This window comes from Canis lupus, chromosome 20, assembly GCF_011100685.1.
Source record: "Canis lupus familiaris isolate Mischka breed German Shepherd chromosome 20, alternate assembly UU_Cfam_GSD_1.0, whole genome shotgun sequence".
NCBI lineage: Eukaryota > Metazoa > Chordata > Mammalia > Carnivora > Canidae > Canis > Canis lupus.
In genome coordinates this window covers 14,377,290-14,403,276 of record NC_049241.1, presented here as the reverse complement: position 1 = coordinate 14,403,276, position 25,987 = coordinate 14,377,290, and the positions used below count along the sequence as shown (strand labels likewise).

The 25,987-nt window shown below is 44.5% G+C and overlaps 1 protein-coding gene across 1 annotated transcript in view; it reads right to left on the bottom strand.

Moving 5' to 3' along the window:
• Positions 1 to 40: 40 nt before the first annotated feature.
• IL5RA (interleukin 5 receptor subunit alpha) overlaps positions 41 to 25,987 on the bottom strand; it is a gene marked incomplete at its 5' end in the record, with an annotated part of 35,441 nt that continues 9,494 nt past the window's right edge. The window contains 7 exons of the mRNA XM_038565824.1: positions 41 to 1,744; positions 5,575 to 5,659; positions 6,745 to 6,841; positions 18,999 to 19,137; positions 22,471 to 22,616; positions 24,860 to 25,047; positions 25,122 to 25,275. Of these exons, the coding sequence (XP_038421752.1) occupies positions 1,658 to 1,744; positions 5,575 to 5,659; positions 6,745 to 6,841; positions 18,999 to 19,137; positions 22,471 to 22,616; positions 24,860 to 25,047; positions 25,122 to 25,275 (896 nt within the window). The remainder of the gene's footprint in view (positions 1,745 to 5,574; positions 5,660 to 6,744; positions 6,842 to 18,998; positions 19,138 to 22,470; positions 22,617 to 24,859; positions 25,048 to 25,121; positions 25,276 to 25,987) is intronic.

Here is a 25,987-nt window from a genome sequence, read left to right as displayed (position 1 = left end):
TCTTTGCTCAGGCTGCTATAACAAAGAACCATACTCTGGGTGACTTAGAAACAACAGGAATATATTTCTCATTTCTGGAGGCTGCTATTCCTAGTTCAAGGAGCCCACATGGCAGGGTTCTTGGGAGAGCCCTCTTCCTGGTTGCAGAATGCCAACTTCTCATATCCTTACATGGGGGAAAGAACACTCTGTGGGGGCCCTTTAAAAGAGCACTAATTCCATTCATGAGGTCTCCACCTTCATGACCTAATCACCTCTCAAAGCCCCCTCCCACCATCCTAAGACCATCACATTGGGGTGTAGAGCTTCAACATGAATTGGAGGGGGACGGGCACAAACATTCAGCCCATAATACTTGGAAACAGGCAATAACTGGTAGGTGTCATACTGCTGTCTCTATTGTTCTGGGTCCAACTCCCTGCTAGTCTCAATGGATGGTTACCAAAAGAACACCCTCTGGAAGTATTTGGTAGTCAGTATGTCCCATTATTGAATCCCGTTAACTAAAACAACTCTGAAAAGCATCCGGTATGTGCTATCATATGGGGGGTCTGAACACTACGACCTCTCCCTGTCCTAAGCATCCTACTCCAGGACAGGTACCAGCAGCACTGCCGGGGTCCTTTCAAGTACTAATTGTTCCTTCCTACCTCTGCTCTGCCCTGGACATACCTGTATGTACTTGTTTCTACCAGTAGCCCATTCCCCATCACAGAAGCCTCCAATCTCAATGCAGACTCATATGGGAGGATGTTTAGATTGGGATGTTTGTAGGATGCCTTCCAAACCTAAAAGGCTAGGATTGACCCAGAGCTACTTGAACAGCACCTGAGAAGTTGCTTCTAAAATATTTGTAAGCAAACATCTCTCCAGAAAGTTCATTCTTGATTGAGCAATCCCCTTTCCAACCCAATTCTACCTAACGCCTTCTTCAGTATATTCCCAAATATCAAGGCTGCCTTCAAGAATATAATCTCAAACAAAATCCTATTCTCTGCTTTGGTCTGGAGTGACATATCAGCTCTGAATATTTTTAACGAGTTTGCCTCAAATTGTGCTTCCTAAATCCTACCTATAGAGCTGAAGATAAGCCTTCTCTCTCTCTTCCACCTTCTGCCTCCATACACTTCTTGAAAAAGTATTCTAGAATACTAAAAAAAAAGAAAAGAAAAGAAAGAAAAAGAAAAAAGCTCCCACTTGCTCTAGGAAAGACAGCCTTGAATCTAAGTTCGTAATTAACTCCAGGCTGGTACAAAATGCTTTCTTCCTGATATTTCAGTTAAGTATTACCATTGGCAGCTTCAGCTGTAAAACCAGCTCTGCCAGTTGACATCAGCCTTAAAAACTGTCTCTTGCACAAAAGTTTGAGGTACGTAATGTAAATCACCACGACTGGCAGGTGAGAAGTTGGTGCCCTGCAGAGTGGGGAGAAAAGACCTAGCAGAATGGTCAGATTGATCAATCACCCTGAATGAGTACAGAGTCTTTGATGAGGCATCCATGCTTTTAAGAGATTTGTCTGGGAGTATTGCCTTGCAGCTAAACCGAGTGTTCAGTAAATCCAGAACTCTTCTTGGCCAAGAAACAACAGTTCCCGTTCTTCTTATCACTGAGGCATGTGAGTGTGAGTTCATTTCTGAGAATGTTACAGTGCCAATCAAAACACAGAATCTTCCAGGGTCTCAAATCCAGGCTCTTCCACATAACTTATGACTTCAATTTCTGTTTCACTGGAAACAGTTTTCTGTAAAACAAAACATCCTCCCTTAGATGTCTTTTAGCACACTTTTTGTGCTTTGGATTTCTTTACAATTTTTTAGGGCATTTTCCTTATAAAAATAGTAAATGTTCACTAAGAAAATATGGGAAATAGGAAGAAAACAAAATCTTATCTCCTAAACACAACCCATTGTTTCTCTCTAGCCTTGTTTCCTAGGTACAAAGCTATCTTTTCAGTTAAATGAAGGCAAATGGATAGTCAGCTTCATAAGTTGCTTTCTGTGTAACATCGTGTAATACTCTATATATTCTTGGGCTGCGCCATTGAATAGCTCCACCATTTTCCATTCAGAGCTTATGATAATTTCCCCTCAAATCTAGATGTGTTGGGGATCCCTGGGTGGCACAGCGGTTTGGCGCCTGCCTTTGGCCCAGGGCTCAATCCTGGAGACCCGGGATCGAATCCCATGTCAGGTTCCGGTGCATGGAGCCTGCTTCTCCCTCTGCCTGTGTCTCTGCCTCTCTCTCCCTCTCTCTGTGACTATCATAAATTAAAAAAAAAAAAAATCTAGATGTGTTTGTCTAATTTGGGCTATTATAAAGCTATTAATTAGAAACTTTCTGTACCTTGTTGACTCATTCAACACTTTTTAAAAGGTGTTATTTATTTGAGGGCACACACAAGCATGCATGAGCTGGAGGAGGGGCAGAGGGAGAGGGAGAAGCGGGCTCCCTGCTCGGGGCTCGATCCCAGGACCCTGAGATCATGTCCTGAGCTGAAGGTGGATATTTAACCCACTGAGCCACCCAGGTGCCCCTCATTCAACACATTTTTAATACCTATAATACCCACTATTGCCTGGACACTGCTGTGCATGGAGCATGTGGTGACAGCAGACATGCCCTCTGCCTTACGTACTAGAACTTAAATGGTTTATACTTAATTTTGGAAGGAATCCTCTCTGGCTACATTGTAGAAATAAGGAGCAGCTGGAAAGTGGTCTCTAACAAATTTAAAACACAGGATACTTTTTCTTTTTAAACAAAAATCCTTTTTTTAATTGATAAAGGCCTAATTGATAATCCCCATCCGCCTTCCCTCCCATCTCTCCCTGCCAGTAATGTTTCTTGAATGTTACAGAACAATTTCTAACTTGGGTCTGCACAAGCAAACACTTGCTTAATGAGAACTCGGGGATGGTAGATAGACTCCAAATCCCAGGACTCTGGGTGCCCACACCAAGCTCAGAGCTGCAGGTTGTAAAAAAGTCAAAAGTTTCTTTTCCTGCTCACCCCACTTTCTAGTGTGGTGCCAACCCGTCATTGCCAGTAATATAATGGGTCTCCCCGGCATCCTTCTAGCAGAGACCTCAAGGGTGCGTTGGAAGGGCTTCCCCTTTAGAGGTATGGGCTGGGGGCACTGCTACATGTGTCCCAGACTGTGCTCAGCTCTGCACTTGCACATTCTCCCAGGTGGAGCATTTAGGCCACGAGGCAGACAGTATCGGGCAACACTTCATTTTCTGAGTTCTGCTTGCTATCTCTGTCGCTCTCTGTCTGTTGTCTTTTTTTTGCATGAAACTCAACAATGTGAAAAGCAAGTAAGTTGTCTAAGAGGAGCCTGGCAGCGCTGAGCTCTGACATTAATCCTTTGCTTATTTTGAAACCAGCTTGTCTACCCCACGTTGTTATTTTGCACACATGACTTGATTTTAATTAACAACAAACCACAAGTTTATACAATAAGCTCTTAAGCCAGTTTCTTTCACCAACCTCAGAATATTAAAGAAAATCTTTGGAGGCTCTATAGGGAAATGAGATACCAGCATTAAGATGTTCCATTAAGAGGTAAGACAAATGACTTCAGGGTGCTGCTTAAATCAAATGCAGTTTATCAGGGATGAGTATTCTGGAGCAAGGAGGGAGAGACAGCACAAATTCACGTGAAACAAAACAAGGTTTCACACTGGGGGCCACTCTTCTTCCAGAAAAGCTGTGGGTTAAAAGCAAAGCCCCCTATTCCCTGATGAAGGAGAACACAGGATGGAGGCAAGGACGGAGTAGTTCCTCTGTCTGACTCAATTCTTTGCTTGACAAGTGTCCTAACTACTATGGTCTATAATTATTCCGAACACCCAAACTGAAAACTCTAAATGTCACAGCTTATTGAAATGATCCATTTCAGTGAGTGTTTGACCCTTAACTGCCCCACAAATAATCACCAGTTTATTCATCCATTCCTGAATCACTTTAAATTTTTTTTTTTTTTATGATAGTTACAGAGAGAGAGAGAGAGAGAGAGGCAGAGACACAGGCAGAGGGAGAAGCAGGCTCCATGCACCGGGAGCCCGATGTGGGATTCGATCCCGGGTCTCCAGGATCGCAGGCCTGGGCCAAAGGCAGGCGCCAAACCGCTGCGCCACCCAGGGATCCCCTGAATCACTTTATTAGCAAACTAAATTGCTTGATCTACATCAGGGATCTGCAAACTACAGCCTGTAGGTGGTATCTGACTTATTGCCTGTTTTTGTAAATAAAGTTTTATTTTGGAACCAAGCTTTTTCATTTGTATACTGACTATGGCTACCTTCACACAACAACGACAGCATTGAATAGTTGAGATAAACCATTTGGCAGTTAGGTATTTACTGTTTGGTTCTTCATAGAGAAAGTTTGCTGACCCCTAATCTAAATAAACAATTTAAGGACAGATTTGACTAAGTATAGAATAACTGTACATTGAGAATCATAAAATATTGCTGAGAAAATTAAAACCTAAATATGATATTTTTTGCTTGTTTAGTATAATAATATGTCAGGTTTACAGATTGGAAGATTCATTTTTAAGATGTCGCTCCCCAAATTAACCTATAATACAACACAATCCTAACCAAAATCTCAGCAGTTTTTTTGGTAGAAATAAAGTTGATCTAAAATTTATATGGGAATGCAGAATATAACACTGAGAATAACCAAAACAACTTTGGGGGAAAAAAATCACACTTGAGGGCACCTGGGTGGCACAGTGAGTTAAGCTTCTGATTCTTGGTTTTGGCTCAGGCTGTGATCTCAAGGTCCTAGGACTGAGCTCTGTATAGGGCTCTGCAATCAGAGTAGAGTGAGCTTGAGATTCTCTCTCTCCCTCTCCACCTCCTCCTCATGCTCTTTCTCTCTAAAATAAATAAATCTTTTTTTTTTAATCATGTTTGGAAGCTTTACACTACTTGATCTCCAGGTTTGCAGTAAAGCTATAGTAATCAAGGCCACATTAGCATAAAGATAGACAAACAGATCAATGAAAGCAAATAATAGTCCAGAAGTAGACCGACACATATATAGATAACTGATTTTCAACAAAGATGCCAAGACCATTCACTGGGGAAAGGATGATTTTTTTTTTTCCACAAAATGATGCCAGACCAATTGGGCAGCCATATATAGGTAAGTGAGCATTGAGTGAAGCCTATGTGCAGAAACATGGGTTCTTAAAAAACATCAGAGCTAAACAGAACATTGGTCCATCTCGTCTATGCCCCTTTGCTAGAAAAAGAAGTCAGGGCTCATGGGCTGTTTTCCTTTACCCATCAGTTATATGGGTAGATGGCTGATGGAAAAAATTCCAGTCTGACTGGCAAAGACCCTTATAAATGAGCAGGACCTTTCCAATATTCCAAGGCAGTAATGAACATGTATAACATAACACGAGCCAAAGAGCAGAATGACTAAGCAGCATAAAGTCACTGGCCCCCCTGGAGAGACACTCCGCCTAGGAATATGGAAAACCAGTAACTTGACTGATCCCTGAAGACTCAACCCTCAGCAGATAGGACCCATCATAAGAACCTTCAATATTACCTCAGAGTTGACGATTACAAAGAAATCTTTAATACTGCTTTTTGGTGCCGGAACCGGTGGAAACAACCTGTTCCATAAGTGACCTCTGAAAATAGAGGAAAGCAAAGAATCAGGTGAGCAAGAACATCCTTCGTTGTCTGTCAGGATCTACTCTACAAGTTGACCTAGTTGATCTCGGGACCTGCTGTTCTATAAATTCAGAAACTTTATTGACCAAGAGTTATAAATATCTATATTGTAATACTAGTTTGGGGTATGATGTGGCTTCTGAATCACCCAAGAAAGACACAATGGTAATTGTTTCACATTGCTCTGTGTTTTCAGGCCTCATCTGTGAAAATGGGTTATCTGGAAGTGCTTGGTATCCCACCACTAACTACAAAACCGGCTACGGTCCCTTACCCAACTATGCTGGCTCACAGAGTTGACGGTCTTGTTCCTTTCCTTTGAACTGCCACTCTCCACAGAACCTAATGTTCATAATAATGAACCTCTTTAAAACCCAAGTAATTGTCTAAACTATGAAAGGATGGAGACAGAACATGTTTGTAAGCCTCTTAATTGGCAATTTGCCTCACTGAATGCCAAAGTGGGTGAGGAGTTCTTATGGGGCCCTTTGTAGGCTCAGGATTAGTCACCAGGTCTGCATGACCTTTCCACAATCTGCATTTGACCAAAGGATAATCAGCCAGTCAGGGACCAGGTGACCAAAGGGTGAGGGTAAGAGCTGGCCCCTCATGATTGGAGACCCTACCGTGGGAGGCCCTGGGGTGATTTCAGTCGCTGGGGCACTGCCTTCCTTTACCCAAGCTGAAAAAGCAGCCTGCTAGTGGCTCACCTAAAACAACCAAAGACTGGGTGGGAAGGCAGTAGAGGAATCAAAAGAACATGAAGGTAAAATAAATACAGAAAATAAATACACTGTCAACAAATTCAAGACGGGTGGTAATGACTGAGGGGCTATATTTTGCTCTGTCTGGTTTCCAGTAATTGCCTAAGGATATTTCTCACTTTTTAATTTGGTCCATGCTCATCTTGGAAAGGCTATCCAAAAGACACCAAAGCACTGTAAATTCTATCTGATAAGAAGAACCCTAGTGGATAGACAGCAAAAGTGTAAAAACACTCAGATGTCCTTGGAAACCCCCAAATTAAAAAAAAAATACCTACATTTTACAGATGAGGGAGAAAATTAACAAAATGAAGCAGATGGTTGCCATAAGCACGATAAGAAACCATTCGGTGAAGGGCTTCTGATCATCATTTCCTGATGGAAAAAGAAATCAGAGCTGGAATAAGCTGCAGATATGCGAATTAACTAGAGGCAGGCATCAGAAAGCTTGGATTTGAGTTGCAGATGCTGAGTGAGGCTGGGCAAGGAGCTCAGCCTTCCTGAGCCTGAGATTTCTCATGAGGATGAAATGAAGCTACTGTTCATGTTAAATCATTATTTAGTCAGCAGATATTTATGGATTGCACTTGATGTAATAATGCCTCCTGAATCTTGGCAATTACCAGCTTTGGGTGACTAGTAAGGTTTTTAGATGGAAAAGCTATAAAAGGGTAAACCATCTTTGTTACCTAATTGCATTAGAATCAAAATAATGTACAAAGTTGGAGACTTTTAGAGGAAGCAAATTATGAAATAATACTCAGAGTTAACCCTAAAGGCATCAGACTCTGCTAGAGGGACTTTGCAATCTTAATTATGTTCAATACCCCTTAGCATTATTCCCATTTCACAGATAGGAAAGTAGAAACAAATTGCATTGAGTCAGCACAGAAAATAATAATATGTTGCATACCGTCTTACTCTCTGGTTAAATCTGCTTTTCATCTGCATCCAAGGACAAATTCCTCTATTAGTATTGATGATATCTTGGGATGTGTGATTTTTTTTTTTTTTTTTTTAAGTTACTGGAAATGCTTTCAGGAAAAGCCAGAGTTCCTTAACCACATGGTTTTTAAAGAGGTAATGCACTTGTTAAGCTGCCTAATTAACTTCCAGAGAATAAGGCAAATCCTGCCTTCTCGCCCTGGATACAAGTGTGCTTTCTGTGGGAGAGGCCATACACTAATTCTTCATTCACCAGTTTAACGAATATTTCTCAGACTCCCCTTATATGTTTGGCACTGCACAGGTTTCTGGGAGCTGGGTTCAAAGCACACATGTGGGTTTGCCCCGTGTGCCATTTAGATCCATCAAACAAGAAAGGCTCTAAGCAAATAATGACACAGGTAATGACTTGATGCCAGCTGCGCTGGGTGGGGGCGGGGATGTTCACACTGCACCAGAGGAAACCAGTCCCAAACCTCAGTTAATTGTTTCTTTTATAAAATGAAAAGTGTGTAAGTGGAACTTTCAGGTCCTCGTAAATATCCTAAGATTTCCGAAAGTTCCAACATACTACTACTACTTTTATTTTTTTTCCCCCAACATACTTCAAACTCAAAACATTCAATGTATGGAGATGGAGAGAGGTCTTGAGGATTTAATGCTAGTGAGTCCAACTTTGCCTTGATCTCCTGCTCTTTTGTCTCCTGAGAACTCTTACTCGGGTTTATCTCCTACTTCCCCAAAGCTTTAATCTCTCCACCTTCATCTCTTCCCTCTGCTTTCGGATATTCACAGAGTCCTTTACCTTGAATAAGCCATTACTTTGCTCCGTCATCTCTCCCAACTATCGTCAAATACCTTCCTACTTTATTTCCCAGCCTAATTTTTTGAATAGGGGATTCAGGCTGCTTCATTTCCCACCTCAGAAACTGCTTTTTTACTTGTTGGCGGCTGCTTCCTAGTTGAATCCAAAGGACACATGATTTCTTTTTCCAGCTTTATTTTGCCCGGCCTCCTTCCTGAATTTCACACCTGACAGTTGCGCCCACCTTGAAACCAAATTGTTGGCTCTTTTGCCCAACATTCCCCTTCTTCAGAGTTGTTTCCTTCTTCCCTTTTCAATTTTAACTGACCCTCTCAGCTCAGCTCTGGACCCTTGGGTCTCTTCCACCACTGTCTGTTGTTTGAACACTGGAAAGCTTGTTGAACGCAGCTGCATCTTTTAATTCCACACATTTTTCTCCCTGGTCTTTATTCCTGGCCCAGCCCTGACAACACAGCTCCACTTCTAGATCTGAAACTGCCCATGGGTGACACCCACTTAGATGTTCCTCCAAGATGTCAACCTTGAAAACTAAACCAATGCATCAGAACAACTTCTCTCACTGACTGCCCCATGATCGTCCCCACTTTTCCAAGTTTCCATATTGGGATTCCTGGAAGTCACTCTGGTTCTTCCCATTCTCTACAGCCCTGCCTGCCTCCTTTCCCCCCTGACTCAGTTGGCATCATCACATTCATACCCGCTCACAAAGGTAAGAGAGGCCTGCCTTTGTCTCATGCGTGCCTCCTCCCTAGTGTGGAAATCTGGAGTCTATGCTCAGCTTGCAGCGGAGGTCGCCCTTCTGGGCCTCAGTTCCCTCATCTACAAAAACACAAGTTGAAACATCCCGTCCTTAAGATCTCTGCCACGTCAGCACCTTTCCTAATGCTACTGAGGATGCTTTCCTAATGCTACTCCATGCAGGCCATTGTCATTTCCTATGAACTTACCCTTAATAAAACTGATCCTCAAAAAGCAGTCGTTTGTGTTGCTGAAGTTGGGAAAATTGTCAGAAGGTATAAAAAATAGTAATCAGAAGTAACAGCTTATTTTCTGTATACATTTTTTTTTCATTTTTTTTCCTGAGTGTTCGTACATACCAGACACGGTGCAAGGTGCTTAATATGTGTTCTCGTGTAGTTCTCATAACGCTGTGTCGAGGTGGGCACCTCTACCCTTGCTCGGCACATGGAGGAGCTGCAGCAAAGGAGGGCTGACTCCTTCCCTGAGGGCACAGCCGGCAGGTGCAGCTGGGATCTGCACCTGGGACTGGCTGAGAAGTAATGCTCTGAACACGATGCAGTGGCCCCATTCCATGCCCCATCATCCCCAAACTAAGGCCAAACTGCCCAGGCAAGAGCTCCCCTTCAGGCAGCTAAGCCTTTCTCTATCCTCGGGCACTTCCCAGAGGAGCCTCTTCCCAGTTGATTGCCACTTCCTACAGGAAGCACCGTCTCACGGTGGTGTCCCCACTGTTGGGTGCAGCTGCGGTGGCGGGCTGCACTGCAAACTATCATCCTGATGTTCTCTAGGCTGCGCTTGGAACTGGGTCATTTTATTAAAAACCTATGACCACAGTATTTTTTAATAAGTTTTAGGTCATGTTTTTGTTTTTTAATTTTTTTTTTAAAGATTTTATTTGGCAGAGGGAATGGCAGGCAGAAGGAGAGGGAGAAGCAGGCTCCCCATCAAGCAAGGAGCTGAATGTGGGGCTGGATCCCAGGACCCTGGGCAGCTGCTCAGGCAGATGCTCAACCCACTGAGCCACTCAGGCACCCCTCTTTTTTATTTTTTTAAAGAAAATGCACAAGAACAGGGTGGGAAGGGGAGAGGGAGAAAGAGTCTTAAGTAGACTCCACACCCAACACAGAGTCCGACATGAGGCTCGATCTCACGACCCTGAGATCATGACCTGAGCCAAAATCAAGAGTCAGATGCTTAACCAACTGAGCCACCCAGGAGCCCGAAGTTTTAGGCATTTATATCTATTACTTTACAAAGAGGCTTTAGTCACATTTTGTAAAATGACAAAAACGAGATACTCAAGGAGGTGAAACTTTTTTTTTTCCCAAATGCCATAGATACTGAAAGGTTCTAGGACTAATACTCAGTTGTCTGGATTGTGACTGAGGTTCCTGTTAAACCTAGTTTTTATTGCACTGGCTCATAGCTAGTGTAAAGAGCAACTGGGATGAACTAATGCCATCAAGTCAGATGCCATCTAGCTTTATTTCCCAGTCTGATGTCCTGAATAAGGGATTTTCCTGCTTCATTTCCCCATTTCTGAAACCCACCATTGCATGCTCTTAACCATTATTCAAGTACCTTAACAAGTACATTCAGAAACTCCAGACTCCTATTCCATGTATGGAATATAAATTTAGCAAGGGGTAGACAGCAGAAAAAAGTTACCTTGTTTGTAACTAGGTTTAACAGACCAGATAAAGTTTGGGTCCTGAGAAAGAAAGAGCAATGTTGTAAATATTATCAAGGTTACACACTTGGTCCCATTTTGTGTCTCAAATTGTGAAATATCTTGTAGCCTGATATGTCGAGCGCTGATAATAGTACTGTTCACTTCTGACCATGATTACAAAAATCTCTTCAGTTAAACCACTCTCTAGCTGTTCACTTTGGCTCTCCCTTTGAGAAATAAAGCTTTTCACTAAATTAGCAAAATACAAAGGCAACTGATTTTATTTCATTCAATCAAAAATGGTTATTGATGCATGCAAGGTGCTATGTGGGAAGCAAAGTCATGGTCGCTGCCTGGAGGGAGTTGGCAAATTAGTCTTTTCCCTGGTCTGGCTTCTGCAGAGTCCCAATGTGCTTTAGAACTACTACCCTACCACCGGCTGAGAACAAAACTAACCCCCGGAGAACAGAGCCAAGGTCAGCTTTACCATGAAGAAAACCTAAACAGGCAGGTAAAAGTAGTACAAGGAAAAGCTTTCACATACTCACTGCCAAATGGAAATTACTTGTGGATTATCTACTATTTATTAACGCAAAAGTTTTGCGTCAGTTATATAAATGAGTGAATTAAAGTTAGCATATATTCTGATTTCACTGAAGGTAAAAAAAAAAAAAGTGGCGGGGGTGGGGATAGACAGGGCCCAATGATAGTATATATGTCATTTGAGTCAAAATGATAAAAATTTCAATACTGAAAAGTTGGGAGGTCCCTGAATGTATCATTAATTTGAATTCTGGGCTCTCTGGGCTTGGAGATTTTCTGAAGAAAAAGGATTTCCAGATAACTTGAATCTTTGATTCAAGGAGAATGCCTTTCCTACCCAAAAACGGAAGCCACAGATGTTTCTTTTCAAGAAATTGAAGAGCACTGCTATTTAGTTATGCAGAGAGGTTTTAGAAAGAGGAAGTCACACAGCCTATCCCTCTAAGGAGGAGAAGCCTCCAGACCCTCCACCTCGTGCCTGGATGCCCTTCTGACATTGGCAACTTAGAGCATTTGGGAATTTGGCTGTCTTGTTTCTGGTGACCTTGGCTATCGTTTTTGACATCTCAACCATTTTACGTTGAGAACAAGCCAGCTTCTGAAAATCCCATTGTTCTGTGACGTGGGAGGCTGCATGGGAAGGGTTGGGATGGGATGGGATGGTGGCAACCAGGGAGGGAAGAGAAACCTAACTTAGTCCCTTCTTCTACATCTGGTTGTTTTGGGAGCTTCGTCATGTCGCCTCCCTCCTGCAGCCCCCCTCGGTGCAGAGCCCTGGCAGCTATGGGGTCTAGGCCAATAACTCCTAGGAGGGTCAATCTGATTTGGAGGCTTGTTCCACCTTATATTGTCCATACAAGTGTGACTTTCAGGGCTTCCATATTGATTTTGAGCCTGACTTCAGACTTCACAATAGGTTTCAAGGGAAAAGAGCTAATTAGTAAATTGATGGGACTCTCCTAATGAAGCCACCCCGCTCTGTGTTCACAGAACCAGGAGGTACTAGGAGGAGGCAAGCAGTACCAGCGTGTGCCAGGTAACTGAGAGGATGGGCATGCGCAGCCTCCGAAGCTGCACGTGGCTCTCTTCTCCTTGTAAGGAGAGGTTGTGGCATCGTTCACAAGGGGCACCCCAAGCTGGGTCCCAGCTCCCCAATGCCAGCAAAAGCCAGGAGCAACTCTTTGAGGTGGGTGAGCTCTCCGAGGCAGCTGTCACGTGGGCTTTTACCTGGTTTAGGGAGGAGAAAGAGGGCAGTAAATGCAGTCTCAGTGGACAGAATGTAGGGTGGTCCAGGGCCCAGAGCATGACACACAAAATGTGCGCTGTGTTCACCTGTGGAAACAGGGCCCAACTAGACCTAAATGCGGAGAGGAAATGGAGGGCACTGGTGCATCCAGGATTCTTCCGAGAGATCGATGGGGGCCTGGGCCTTACCTGCCACAGGACTAGGTGTGATGAAGTGGAGGAGAGGGACTGTCTCTGCTGCTCTCTGCTCTGCAGGCTTTCCTACCCTGCACTCCCCGCAGGCCCAGAATCTGTCCCGTCCTGTTAACCTCCAGCCAGCGCCACCGAAGGCCGCTGCAGTCGTCGCGTCAAAATAAGGAACGAGGGGGCAAAGAGGCGTCAGTCAGCCTGGTCCTATTACTGGCCCCCCGGGTGAACTTGAGCGGGGTGTCCTCTCCCGCTTCCTTTGCCTGCTTTGTGAAAGGGGGACGAGGACTGAATGAGTTGGTGAAGTGGTCAGGCCGGGGCTAGCATGCAGGAGGTGCTCCAAAAATAATAGTTATTATAATTAAATAGAATAGGTCCGAACGGAACAACCGAGATTTCCGTAAGTCGTCAAAGCAAGACTAAAACTCAAGTGCTGTCAGAATCCTCAGGGTGCAGAGCAATGAGCTCAGGCCTGGAGGGGAGAGGAAGGCCACACACCAGACACCAGGGAAGCGGGGACACAAGGCATGTAGCGTCCTGACCCGCGAGGGTCTGCATTGAAATGAGATTGCCGACAACTTGTCACAAGCCAGCGGAGCGTCACCCTCTCACGAGCCCGGGCCCCCCTGCCCATCTTCCTGCCTGTCCCCTGGCCGGCGTGTGACCCCTGGGATGTCAAAGAGCAATGGAAAGGACAGAGCAGGGAACCAGCCTCCTGGCTTGCTTTGTCACTTTGGGCATTTCCTTAACTTCCCTGCAATTTTTTCACATGACCTATAGATCCACAGAATCTTAAAAATGTGTTTGTGGAGATGCCAGAGAGGCGTAGGTGACCGTGCCCGGCAGGGCGCCTGGCCCGACAGTAGAGGCCTCCGACCGGGGCGTCCCCTCCGCTGGACCCGCGGCCCAGACGCTCCGAGGCGGCCGTGCCTGAGACCCCAGCAGGAGGCCGCAGAATCCCAAAGCCGCCCCCCAGCCCTCCTTGGGGTTCTGGGGGCCCCCCGAGGGGGTTGGTGCTGCCCCCGCTGCCGAGAGCCGCTGGAGGGGCGGCCGGGCACGACCGGGCCTTCGGAACCACCGGGGCTGGGGCTGGGGCTGAACCCACTCCCGTGTTCACCAGCCTGAAATCCCCCACACGGAGAAAACCCAGACTTCCCACAAGTTCTCCAGGCCTCAGGTAGGCCCAAGGGGGTTTTTCAGGTTATGAGGTCCACTCTCTGGTTCCACCAGTCTCGTCAGTGTTCGTCTCCTACCTCGTGAAATCTTTAGCATTTGCAAAACCCTTTTCAAAGACCTGGGCAAACCTCACCGGGGACCTCTGCTATGCTTCCCGTCCCCGTTTCCCTTTGCCGGTTTTCTCTGTGTTTTAACCACGGTACGAGATTTTAAAAAGACCGTGTGTGGTGACAAAACAGAAAGCAAAGGAGGCGAGCACACGGGGGGCCCAGGGCCGAGGGGGGCTGCCGACCTCAATCGGCTTCTGGGTCCGGGGGGCCCGAGCCCACGGGCCGTGTCCTCGGTCTCCACAGGCTGAGAAGTGCCGTCAGGGGACAAAGGCAACAAGAGCGGCCTGTGCGGACCTTCCTTCCGGCTCAACCCAGATTCTGAAATGCATCGCTGGTGTCCTGCCTGCACCTACCTTCCCTCAGTCTGGAGGGGCTCCAGGCTGGGTCGTGTGGCTCGAAGAACCCCCCCCCCCCCAATGCCCCAAACCGTGACAGGAAAGCTAATGCCCGGACTTCCTCTGACTCGTCTTGTGGAGAGAAATGCCCCTGTGGGCGACAGATGACCGGGGGCAACTTTGCTCTACTCCCAGAGGTATGGATGCCCAAGGCCTAAAGAAATCTTTACATAAAAAAAGAGAGGAAAAAAAAAACAAAAACCCTCTTAGTTGGCACCTGGTATTGTCATGGCACAGCTCCTGGCCTTCGCTGAAGTCAGGGCAAACACGCAATCGTTGGCTTGAAGGGCCGAGCCCGTGATTGCGGTCGAGACCCATCTCCGATAAGCGCATCTCCGGAGGCCTGGGCCTGCCCAGTGACATAACTGGAAAGAAAGGCAGGGCGGACTTACGCCACACGACACACACGCTCTTTTCCACGGGGCAGGCGACAGCTGTGGGGCGTTTCGTCCCGTAACCGCTTTCCTCACACGCGGTGCGTGAGCTTCCGGGAGCACAGAGCGAGGAGGGGAGAGGATGAACTGGAGGAAGTGGAGGGCTCCGGGGAGGACTAGGGTCAGGAGAGGTTTAGGTAAACAGGGGACGGCAGAGATAATGAAGGAACAGAAGAATCCGGAAGTTAAGAAACTTCTAAAAAGGAGAAAGACTTGTGAAAAGTGGGAAGTTAGCTCTTAAGATAAGATGTGGAGGCCAGTTGAGGAAGGGCCGTTGATAACAGCCCTGATAGAGTGAAGCCGCTCTCGCCACCTGAAAACAACGTATTTCATGGGCTGGAAATCCCAGCCCCGGACAGCCCGGCCCGGGCCGAGGTCTGGGGCACCTGGCGGCCGCCCTCTCACTGCTGTCCCTCGTGCTGGTGGCCACCCAGGGGCCTTGCGACCCAAGCGAGACCAGCGGTCCCGTGTCTCCTCTCCCCTCCCCTTCATCCGTCAAAACTTACTCTTCCTTGGGTCTCACTATTTAGTAACCTTGGACTATCATTGGTTAACGAGTGATTTGAACCTATTTCACTTCACCGATTGATGAATGTGTCATCTGTTTGAGAAAATGAGCTATTAATAGCCACTTCTGGGCCCCTTGATAGCTACTGATTTATTTAATATCTCTGGATCTCCATTTCCTTTTAGTAAAGGAGATGGACCTAATAATACGTGAGAACGAGGTATTATTTGAATGGGGCTGTGGGTGAAAATGGAAGGGGAGGGCTCCAGGGCACCATATATACAAGGTGGGAGAGCGGGGAGGTTGTCTAAAGGAAATGAATGTAGCGACAAAATTGCCCGATAGACTGCAAGCTGAGCATAATTATGGTTGCATCCTCAAGGGGTAAGAAGAGCCATGCAACATGTCCCAGAGGGGCCTGGACTTCCTATTATGTTTATTAATCATCTTGATGAAAATGGAAAGTCTGCATTGATTAAATTCACTAATGATCCTAAACTGAGCAGGGGAGTAAATTCCAGAAACGATGGATTTGTAAGGTGAGTGGTAATATTAATCAGCTCATCTTATGAAAAGGGTGGCAGTTAATGAAATGGGATTTGCCATAGATAACGGCGGTGAGCTATACCTGGGGGGGGAATTATAATGAGCCTAGTTCCAAACTAGGAAGCTGTTATTTAGGAAATAATAATGGGAGGAGAGCTCTAAAGTGGAGAGTGAATAATAAATTAAAAACAAGCTTAAAATAAACTCTCATTATGGATCACAATTTCACTCTCAGCACTTTTGTGGGGGGCTGAGGGAGTGTAGAAGAACCTTAGGGTGCAGCTTCCACATTTTGCAGGTGGGGGAACTGGAACCCAGAGAGGTTAGGCTTCAGTCCCTAGTCAGGGTGGCAACCCCTGGCACACTCGTCACCACTCTGTGGTGACAGGAGATGGGCACTCCTGAGAGGCCTCCGTGTCGTTTGAGAATCCTCCTCAATACGGCGCTCGAAGCCGGCTCTGATTACTCGCCTCCTGACGTGCTATCTTTTGCCATCTCACGCTTGGGTCAGAGAGCTAGACAGTGACAGAGCCATGGCTAAAACCTAGATTTCCTGATCTGTCTCTTCTGCTCTGTAAGTTCTAAACCGTCCGCAGTCAACACTGACCTGAGCTTCACAACCGAAACACTCAGAAAGCAGAAAAGGCTTCTGAGCCAGGTTTCTCATCTCAGTTTCCACCTTGTTGGTTAAGTCCTTGGACAGCATTTAAAAAAATCTCTGAAGTTCTAAATGTAGTAATGTTTGAAAGACGCTCAGAAATAATAATTCAGAGGCAATGAGTTTTGTGCCTTTGGGGAATAACATAAACCATTAAAAAAATTTTTACCAAATGCAAGTAATGAAAATTAAGCTTCTTTCACAAGCATTTGATAACATGAATAATCTTATTAAAAACTTCCTGGGACTTATATGTGTGTTTGTTTTGCTCTTTGGTGAGCAAAGTGAATTTACTTTGTGCAGAAGGAGCAGTGCTGTGTGTGTGTGGGGGGGGGGGGGGGGGGGGTCCTCCGAGCGCAGGGTCTGCTGAGCCCTGTTGCGGTACCAGCCTAGGGAGGATGGGAGGGATGGAGGATTGGCCTCGGCAGAATTGGGAAGTCGGTGCAGTTGGCCCAACCTTGGTTCCTTGTATCCTCCTTTCACACCCCTCTTCCCAGGAAGGCTCAGGCTGCTCCTCTGAGCACCAGTGGGGGGATTGGGGACCATCCCATAAGGCTGTGCTGTGTGTTACACAACCCTAGGGGGTGCCATTCCCCTTTGCAAACTCTGCAGCTCGGCATGGCCAGCCCCCTTGCAGACCCTGAATCACCCTGATTCTCTGGGGCCTTTCCTCATCTCTCCCATCCTTCCGTGGAAATCTACCTGATACGTGTCTAGTCTGACTCACATCCACATGGTCTAATGGGTCACTGCCCACGAATTTCCAGAAGATCCACTCATTAGCCTAAGTGAATGACTCAAATAGAAAATTTTACAACGGGCCTGAAAGGCGCTCTCCTTACATATGCTCTTCAAAGGATCAGTGAATCCCCCACAGGATGAGTGAGAGGACATTCCCATGCTTGACCAGCCATAACCACACCCCATAACCACATCGTTAGCTCCCAGGATCTCACAACTGTTTGATTTGTTCGGCCCTTTGCAGCTTGCAGAATCCTGTCCCACCGGGGTGAGTCCACCATGGCCTCCTGCTAAGAGCACTAGAGCTGGATTCTGTTAAACTTGGTTTGATTCCCGTATCTGCCACTTGCTGGGCGTGAAGAGTTAAGCGAATTGCCTAAACTTTCCGAAGCTATTTGCTCATTTGCAAAATAGGTTTGTTGGTAAGATGAACAAGGGCAATGCACGTCAAGCATTTAGCAGTGCTTAGCAAACAGCCATCAATAAACGTTACCTACTGTCCCTGGTTTTTATTTCACAGTACCCTGCGAGACAGGGGAGGGGGACAGTCTTGCCTGTGTCCCCGGAGCCCAAGCAAAGTCAGAGAGAAGGGATTTTTGCAAGGTATAAGTCACTACGTACCAAAGCTGGGTGTTAAATCTGTGCTGTCTAGGTAAGATTCCGGTGTTCCTTCCACTGTTCCGTGTTCTCGTGGATCTCGTGCAACACTAACCACATATGTCCACATCCTCAGGCCGCATGGTTGCAGCATGCACGAGAGATATGTTAGCTGTTTTTTAACTGTCTACTTCTGTCATAACATGTCTACGGATGCCCAGTACCCCCAGGGGATGACAAGCACAGGGTGTGAATTTTCTACCTTCAAGGTACAAGGCCACACCTCCGGCTTATGGGATCGCTAACTGAAGCCAAGTGAGCGTGGCCATGTGTCCTCGCTTCCAGAGCCTTCCCTGCCTACTTCATTACCCTTCACAGGCCCCCTCACTGACCGGGTCCATGATCTTCTTGCCAAGTAGACTAATGATTTTAGACAAACAGAACGAACCACAGAACAGAGAAGCCCAGGCTCTGCCTAACTGCTTTAACTGCCGCCCTGTGTCTGTTAGGCTGAAAGCCCAAGGGAGGATCCAGATTTCATGGGCCCTGAGCTAATTCAATTTTGGAACCTGCTTTAAGGAAAGGAACAAAAATAGGAATTCAAAGTTAGGTGTGGTAAAATGACAGAGATGGAGAGCGGATTAGTAGTTGGCAGGGTTTAGGAATAGAGACGCATAAAAGGGCAACAGGAGGCATCCTTGTGATGGATACCTAAACCTGCAAATGGGATGGAATTACATAGAGCTCAATGCACAAATGAGCACATATAAAATTGATGAAATCCACATAAGGTCAGTGCATTGTATCCATGATAATTTTCTGGTTGTGATACTGTACTATAGTTTTGCAACCTTGGGGGAAGCTGGATGAAAGATACGTGGGCTCTCTCTGTATTATATCTTCCAACTGCATGTGAGTCTACAATTATTCCAGAAACCTTCATTATTAAAAAGATGGATAACAGAATCAGATAATCTAAAAAAAAAAGAAAGAAATTAGGTACTGGGCTTTAGCAAGGCTTGTGCTAGTGAGAGGCTTGAAGATGTAAGTTTCATTGGCTTAATGGTAAACCTATCTCTGGTCAAGAAGGCAGTAAATGGACAGAAGATGAGGCATTTTGATTCATGAGTGAATGTGTACACTTTTCAGGATTATCTGTTTTAACCACAAGCGTAGTCGCTTACTTTAAAATAAACAGAAGATACTTACCCACATGTAGAGGTTGACTCCACTCACTCCAAAACCCCGTCTGTCTGCACACAGAGCTCACTGCTGCCCTCACTTGAATGGAATACTTAGAAATATCATCAATTATCGAGATGAATGCATTCGTTGTTATTTTTTCCGTCTAAATGGGGGGGAAATTAGCATTATAAGAATTTCCAGACATATAATTTAAGTAATGTCAGTTATTAGAAGAGAAGGTCATATCTAAGTAAAGTGATCCACTGTTACCGGACTTGTTTAAAATCAATAGGGCATACGTTGATTAGTTTATTCTAGACAGCTTCAGTAAGGGTGTGTTGGCAGCTACCCTTTGGGGAAAGTGATCTTGTAACCAAAATAAATAAAAAGTCAATGGTAACATCTAGATGATTTATCTGGGTCCAGTTCTGTTTTCAGATGGAAAGACTAGAATGGCCCATAGTAGAATGCATAATCCTCCTCATCTCGTCCCTCCATATTCTGAAGTCAATTACTAAATGATGTCACTTGGTTTCCAACCTATTTAGTAGGCATCAGCAAACTACAATGTGTGGGCCAGTCTGGCCCGCAGCCTCTTTTTGTAGGGCCTGCAAGCCACAAATGGTTTATGTATCTCTCAATGATTGAAAAGTATCAAAAGAGTATTTCATGACACGTGAAACTGAAATTTCAGTATCCACAAGTAAAGTTTTACTGGAACACACCCATGCCTATTTGTTTACATATTCTCTATGGCTGCTTCTGTTCCACAATGATAGAGCTGAGTAATTGTGATAGAAACCATATGACCTGCTAAGCCTAAAATATCTGCTCATTACAAAAAAAAGAAAGAAAAAAACAGTTTGCTGATTCCTGATGTACAAGAATGTCTCAAACAACTGGAGCCAGGGGGCACCATGCACAGAGAAAAGAGTGGAGTCCTTGAATCTAGGAAGAGCTGGGTTTGAATCCTATACTCCAAACTACCTGCAAGGCAAATTCCTTGACCTCTCTGAGCCTCTGTTTTCTCACCTGTAAGATGGGAATAACGACACCTAAGCACGATGATTGAATTAAACCGAATTTTCTTTGTAATTCCAAGTTTAAGAATGTATTGGTTTGAATCCTGTGAAAACTGCCAATATTCAGCCCATCTTTGATGAACAAAACCAGCAATGTTGGTTAGTGCAATACAATAATAGGCTCTTAATAAATGCCAGTCTGTCACAGGCAATTTAGGCTAGCATTGTGCAGTGTTAGAGTGAGGCTGTTTTCTCACAAATGAGCCTTTCTCTGTTAACTCACTCTACTGCTCAGTGTCCACACCATTCAGCTAATCCTTTACGCCCCAAACCAGAGATGTGTCCCTGACACTTTCTCTTACATTCTTCTGGGTGTGTTTCTCCTTTACTCACCCTACCCCACGACCACAGCCTGATTTCTCTTGTTATCTTTTGTTTGGCCAGTTGCCATAGCCATTAACCCCAGATGCCTGTGTCCACTGGCCCCTCCACACGAGTCCAGCTTTCATGCTGCCACCAAAATTATTCTCTGATTTTGCAGATGCAGTCACAGTTCTGTATTGAATAAAAACTCTTCAGTGGCTTTCAGTGCCTCTGGCAATGGTTTTAAAAAGAGAAATCACTCCTCTTTTTTTTTTTTAAGCAAAAATTTCCATTCTTGGAGAAGTATCATTGTAGGATCTAGACTTATTATTCTAATGTTGGCTTTATATCTAGGCCAACTCACTTATTGCCACTTGGCTGAAGGAGCCATGCTCTCTTAAGCCTTTGAGCTCTGCCTCGACCCCCTGTCATGAAAGTGTGGTTGGCAGACCAGTGTGGGGCAGGAACGGTTTACTACTGATCACAATGAGGTAAACACAGAAATCGAGAAAACAGGTTTGGAGCTTTTGTAGCAATTTGACATTGCCGCGACATCCAATCCCATGATGACCGGGCTTCTCTCTGGGTATATTTGATTTTTCTAGCCTTTATTTTAACTGTATCTTACAAAAGAAGAATTAGAAATGAAATTAGAAATCTAATTAAAAATTAAAATTTTTTTTAAAAGCCAGACTTCCAGCATAGCTATTTTGGAGAAGCACTGGCTACAGAGGTTGGTCTCCTCTCAACAGGCAGGCTTCTACTCTCTACTTAATGATTTTGCTCCATTCCTCTCAGTGGGAGCCCTACACCCTAGACCTAGACCCTAGACCTCTGGGGCCCTTACTGTGAGGTGCTGAGTGGGTCCACTAGATGAGGCCCCTTGATGGCAGAGACACTGTTGTACTTCTCTTCATACTTCCCACGCACAAACCAATTTGTCAATGTTGGTTGAACCAACTTGGATGGAATGGAATTTGCTTTCCCTACTATCCGTAAGAGGCGAATTGTGATCCTAACTTCCCTACGCTTGGCCAGCTTTATGACTTTGGGCAAGTGGCTTAATCTCTCTGCCTCACTTACCTGTGTAATGGGAATGATAGTTACTTAATGGAGTTACTGGGAGGATGGAATAAATGAGCATAATAAATAAAGCTTGACAGGTAGCTGAGGCTTAATAAGCACAGGCTGGCTTCTCAGTTCCTTGTCCCTTGAACTTTGTGTTCTCTAGAGCTGAGGAGCATATTTTCAGTTGTGGTGAAAAAAAAACATAAAATCTACCATCTTAACTATTTTTAAGTGTACAGCTCCACTGTGGTGAGAACATTCATTCACATTGTTTTGCAACCAGCTCCAGCACTCATATGGCCCGTGATACCGAAACTCTACTCATTAAACAACAGCTCCCCACGCCCCCTCCCCCAGCTCCTGGAAACCACCATTGTACTTTCTGTCTCTGAGTTTGACTACTCTTGGTATCTCATATACGTGCAATCCTACAATATTTGTCTTCTTGTGACTGGTTTATTTCACTTAATATGGTGTCCTCGAAGGCTCATCCAGGTTGTAGTCTGTGTCAGAATTCCCTTCCTTCTTAAGGTTGAATAATAGTGCATTGTATGGATATACCACATTTTGTTTATCCATTCATCATCTGTTGGAGGGCACTCAAGTTGTTTCTTCCTTTTGGCTGTTGTGAATAATGCTGCTATGAACGTGAGAGTGCAAATTTCTCCTTGAGACCCTGTTGACGATTCTTTTCGTTGTATGCCAGAAAGTGGAATTGTTGGATCACATGATAATACTATTTATGATTTTTTTGAGAAACTACCATACTGTTTTCCATAGTGACTGCAACATTTTATATTTGCACCAACAGTAGTGCTGATGAGTTTTTATCTGATCCTTTGTGTTATTTTGAACCAAAAGTATGTCCTTTCAACACAAAAAGCCAGTAACATTTCGTTTATTTTTTATAAAACTTGGGTAAATATAAGTTATCTTTGACCTTGTTAGTTCCAAGCTATAACCACAGCTGTCACTGAATATCATTTTAAAAATATTTCAAAGAGAATGCTATCATCAAATATTGGAATGATCTGAAGAATTACCTGGAAATAATTTTTCCTTGTGTTATAAATTTTCACTTCATATTCAAAGCAGTGAATTGGAAAGGCAGAAACAGGTTTCTTCCACTGAATAGAAAGACCGCTTCCTTCAATCACTGCTGTGACATTCTCTGGAGGATTAATTCGATCTAGGTTAGAGAATGAAAGGTCAGTGGTCTGGGCTGATAAATCCAATCCACTCACACTCCTCAAGGCATTTCTAAGATACAATCTTCTCAAGTATCTACGCTCAGGATTTAACTAACTGATCTTCAAGCCACAAGACCCCAGTGGCTGCAGATGACTCCTACATTGCAGCACTGAAGAAATCTCTCCTGTAATTTTAAAGGATTCCTATTCTAAATGGCATCAAATGGTTGAGTCCCCTTCCCCTTTAGCTCATTGCAAGACCCACCTCACTATCCCTGTTTCTCAAGCAGGACCAAACTAAGTAAACCTCCTCCTGGAGAGAAATTGCCCTGGAGCTTCCACCCAGCCCTGCCTCTACCTAGCAGGTGTGTGGCTCTGGGTAATAATTTCCTCATTTGGAGCTTCAGTTTTGTTTCATGTTGTTTTGTTTGCTGCCTTTCAGGTTTGTTTGGGGGATGGAGTGGGAAGCCTCAATTTTCTCTTGCATAGAAAGAATGGATTGGGCCACATTTGTCTTTTTTTTTTTTTTTTTAAGATTTTATTTATTTACTCATGAGAGAGACACAGAGGCAGAGACCTAGGCAGAGGGAGAAGCAGGCTCCCTGCGAGGAACCCAATGTGGAACTGCATCCCAGGACCCCAGGATCACGCATGTCCTGAACTGAAAGCAGATGCTCAACTGCTGAGCCACCCAGGGGTCGCTGGGGCACATTTGCCTTAACTTAGAACTCAAATTCTTTTCCCTGACTTATCACTGGATTGTCTTATAGCCTTGTGATATGGGTGGAAATTATTTCTAAGTGAGCGTTCTTGTCTTAGGTTATGTGACTTAGATCTCACAATTCATGAATCTTAGGGACAAACTAAGAATGAGACCTATTGGTTCCAGAGCCTGCCGTTCCCTAAGCAGAAAATATTTAACCAAGCATGTATTTCTTTTAGTAATATGAGGAATTGATCTCAAAGAAATGAAAATCACACAGGAGAATGAATTCCTGTGGTCTATACCAGATTGTGTCCATTTTCATATCAATAATGTTTCCTAGGTTGTCCTCAGCATTTTTTATTTCCAATTTTCAGGAAAGTGACATTTTTAGATTATCTGAGAAATAGACTATTGAATAGAGTCACAAAACATCTTTAGTGAGATGGTTCTTTAAACAAAGTTATACTTTATTTGGTAGAGATATAGATAAGTCATGTCCCTTTAAGTAACATTTTGTATATTTATAATTATGTATAATTACCAGCCACTGTTGTGAGCACTGTATGGTTATTAACTCACTTAATTCTCACAAAAACCTTGTAGGAAGTGTGACTTTCTCCCCATTTCTTTCTGATGAGAAGACTGAGGTAGAGAGGAATGACCAGCTTGTCTACAGTCACTGAGCTAGTCAGCTAGTCCCAGCCCAGGCAGCCTGACTCCACAGCCCATGCTAATAAATATGCCATGATTGAAATCTTGAGCAGTTGTAACAAGAATGTGATGTGAAAGGCTCCTGATGAGTTTTATTAATACAAGTATCTAGGATGAAGGAGATTATTTCTATTTTGAGAACTGAGCAAATGAAACCTTAAATAATATGTTTAGATCTGAGGATCATATGCTGAGAGATACATTTTAGGATAACTCAAAAGAGACAGACCAGAATGGCAGAAGATCCTAAGAGGAAAGCATGAGGAATTGAAGATGGGAAGGTTGGAGAAGAAAAATCTTAGGATGAGAAAGCTGGCTGTCTTTGGCTAGCTCTGAGACCATCTTGTAGGGAAAGGGATGAGAATTATTTGGAGGTGTTACCAGTCCATCACAGGCCCAATGGGCAGAAAGTTCATGAAATGAGTCAGAGCTGAGAAAGGGCTGCTCCCTTCAGCAGTGAGTTCATACTCCCTGGTTCAGTGATTCTCACGTGGTAGACATTCTGTCCCCCATGGGACATTTAGAAATCTTGGGAGACATTTTGTTGTCATAGCTGGTGGGAGGAGGATGCTACTGGTCTAGTAGGTAGAGACCAAGGATGCTGCTAAAAATCCTGCAAGGCACAGGACAGCTCCTGCAAGACCATGTATCCAACCATAAATAGTGGTGCTGGGGTTGAGAGAGCTGGCCCCCGGGTTGTCAGGCAGGGGGACAGATGTTCACTTAGCATCGGAAAATTAGTCAAACTAGGGGATCCTTATAAACCCTTCCAATGCTGGGATTCTGCAATTTGGTGATTTCAGCTTTGAGTTACGTGTACCTTACCAATTTCATGAAGAGCAAATAGCTGATCAAAGGGCTTGATTATAGTATGCTTGCTCGAGCCCTTTACTTGCACTGCCAGTGAGTCACTCCCTCTGCTACTGATAAAAGTCCTCGGAAACCAGCATGCAATATTTCTCTTCAGGGTGTCTTTCCTGTACTCTTGGCATTCTTCGGTCATGGAGCCGTACCTAAATTGAAGCACTCATAAGTTTTTAAGACTAGAGGAAATGATGCATTTGCATGAGCAAAAATAGGTACTCACCTGTAGTAGAGGAAATATTGTGTATCCTCCGGGGCATCCTTGCCAACCAGCCAGGTACAGTGCAGAGAGACTTGGTAGGGTCTTAACGGATTAGAGTTATTGAATACTGTGTTTGTGGTACACGTTAAATTCACAATCGAGGTTCCAGGAGACCCTGGATAGTCAATAAGATGGTCAAAAATAAGAACAAAATATTGCCATGAGAGCTTTTAAATTTGTACTTCCTCTGAAACTGTACTGAGGGGGAACATCTGACCATGACAAAGTAACTGTTATCACAAATGTATAGAAACCTATTTGCAGAGGGCTGGTTTACTGGGGGATGAAGCTAGGATTACGAAGCCTGAGTTTCTGGCATTAAAAAGTTTTCCAGTTACTTTGGGCTACAGGTGTGTGTGTGTGTGTGTGTGTGTGTGTGTGTGGCATATTTGTATGAACATTTAAGAGCAATACAAGAGATTGTCATTCAGAGCTTGGGGCCCAGCAACCTTGGTATTCTAATGCCACATGTTTCAATAACGAGCTGTGACACTTCTGGGCCTCAGTTTTTCCAACCAGAAATGGGAGAGTTGGGAGAGGAAGGTCTGCTGCTTTCCAGCCTAGAATTGTGTGATTCATTAGGTCGCACCCCAGTACATCATGAATAACATAGATTGCCACTCTGGAGGAAGTGGGTCTGGCAACGCTGCAAAATAATAACACTTCTTTGGAGACTCTGTGCATAGTAGCATGTTGAAGTCCTCCTTAATGTGCAAAGATGTCAAGAGAATATTATGATTTTCCACCAAACGCATTATGTTCATTGCACTCAGGATTTCTGAAGATTATTTGACTGGAAAGCCTTGCTTTCATTACAGACCACATTG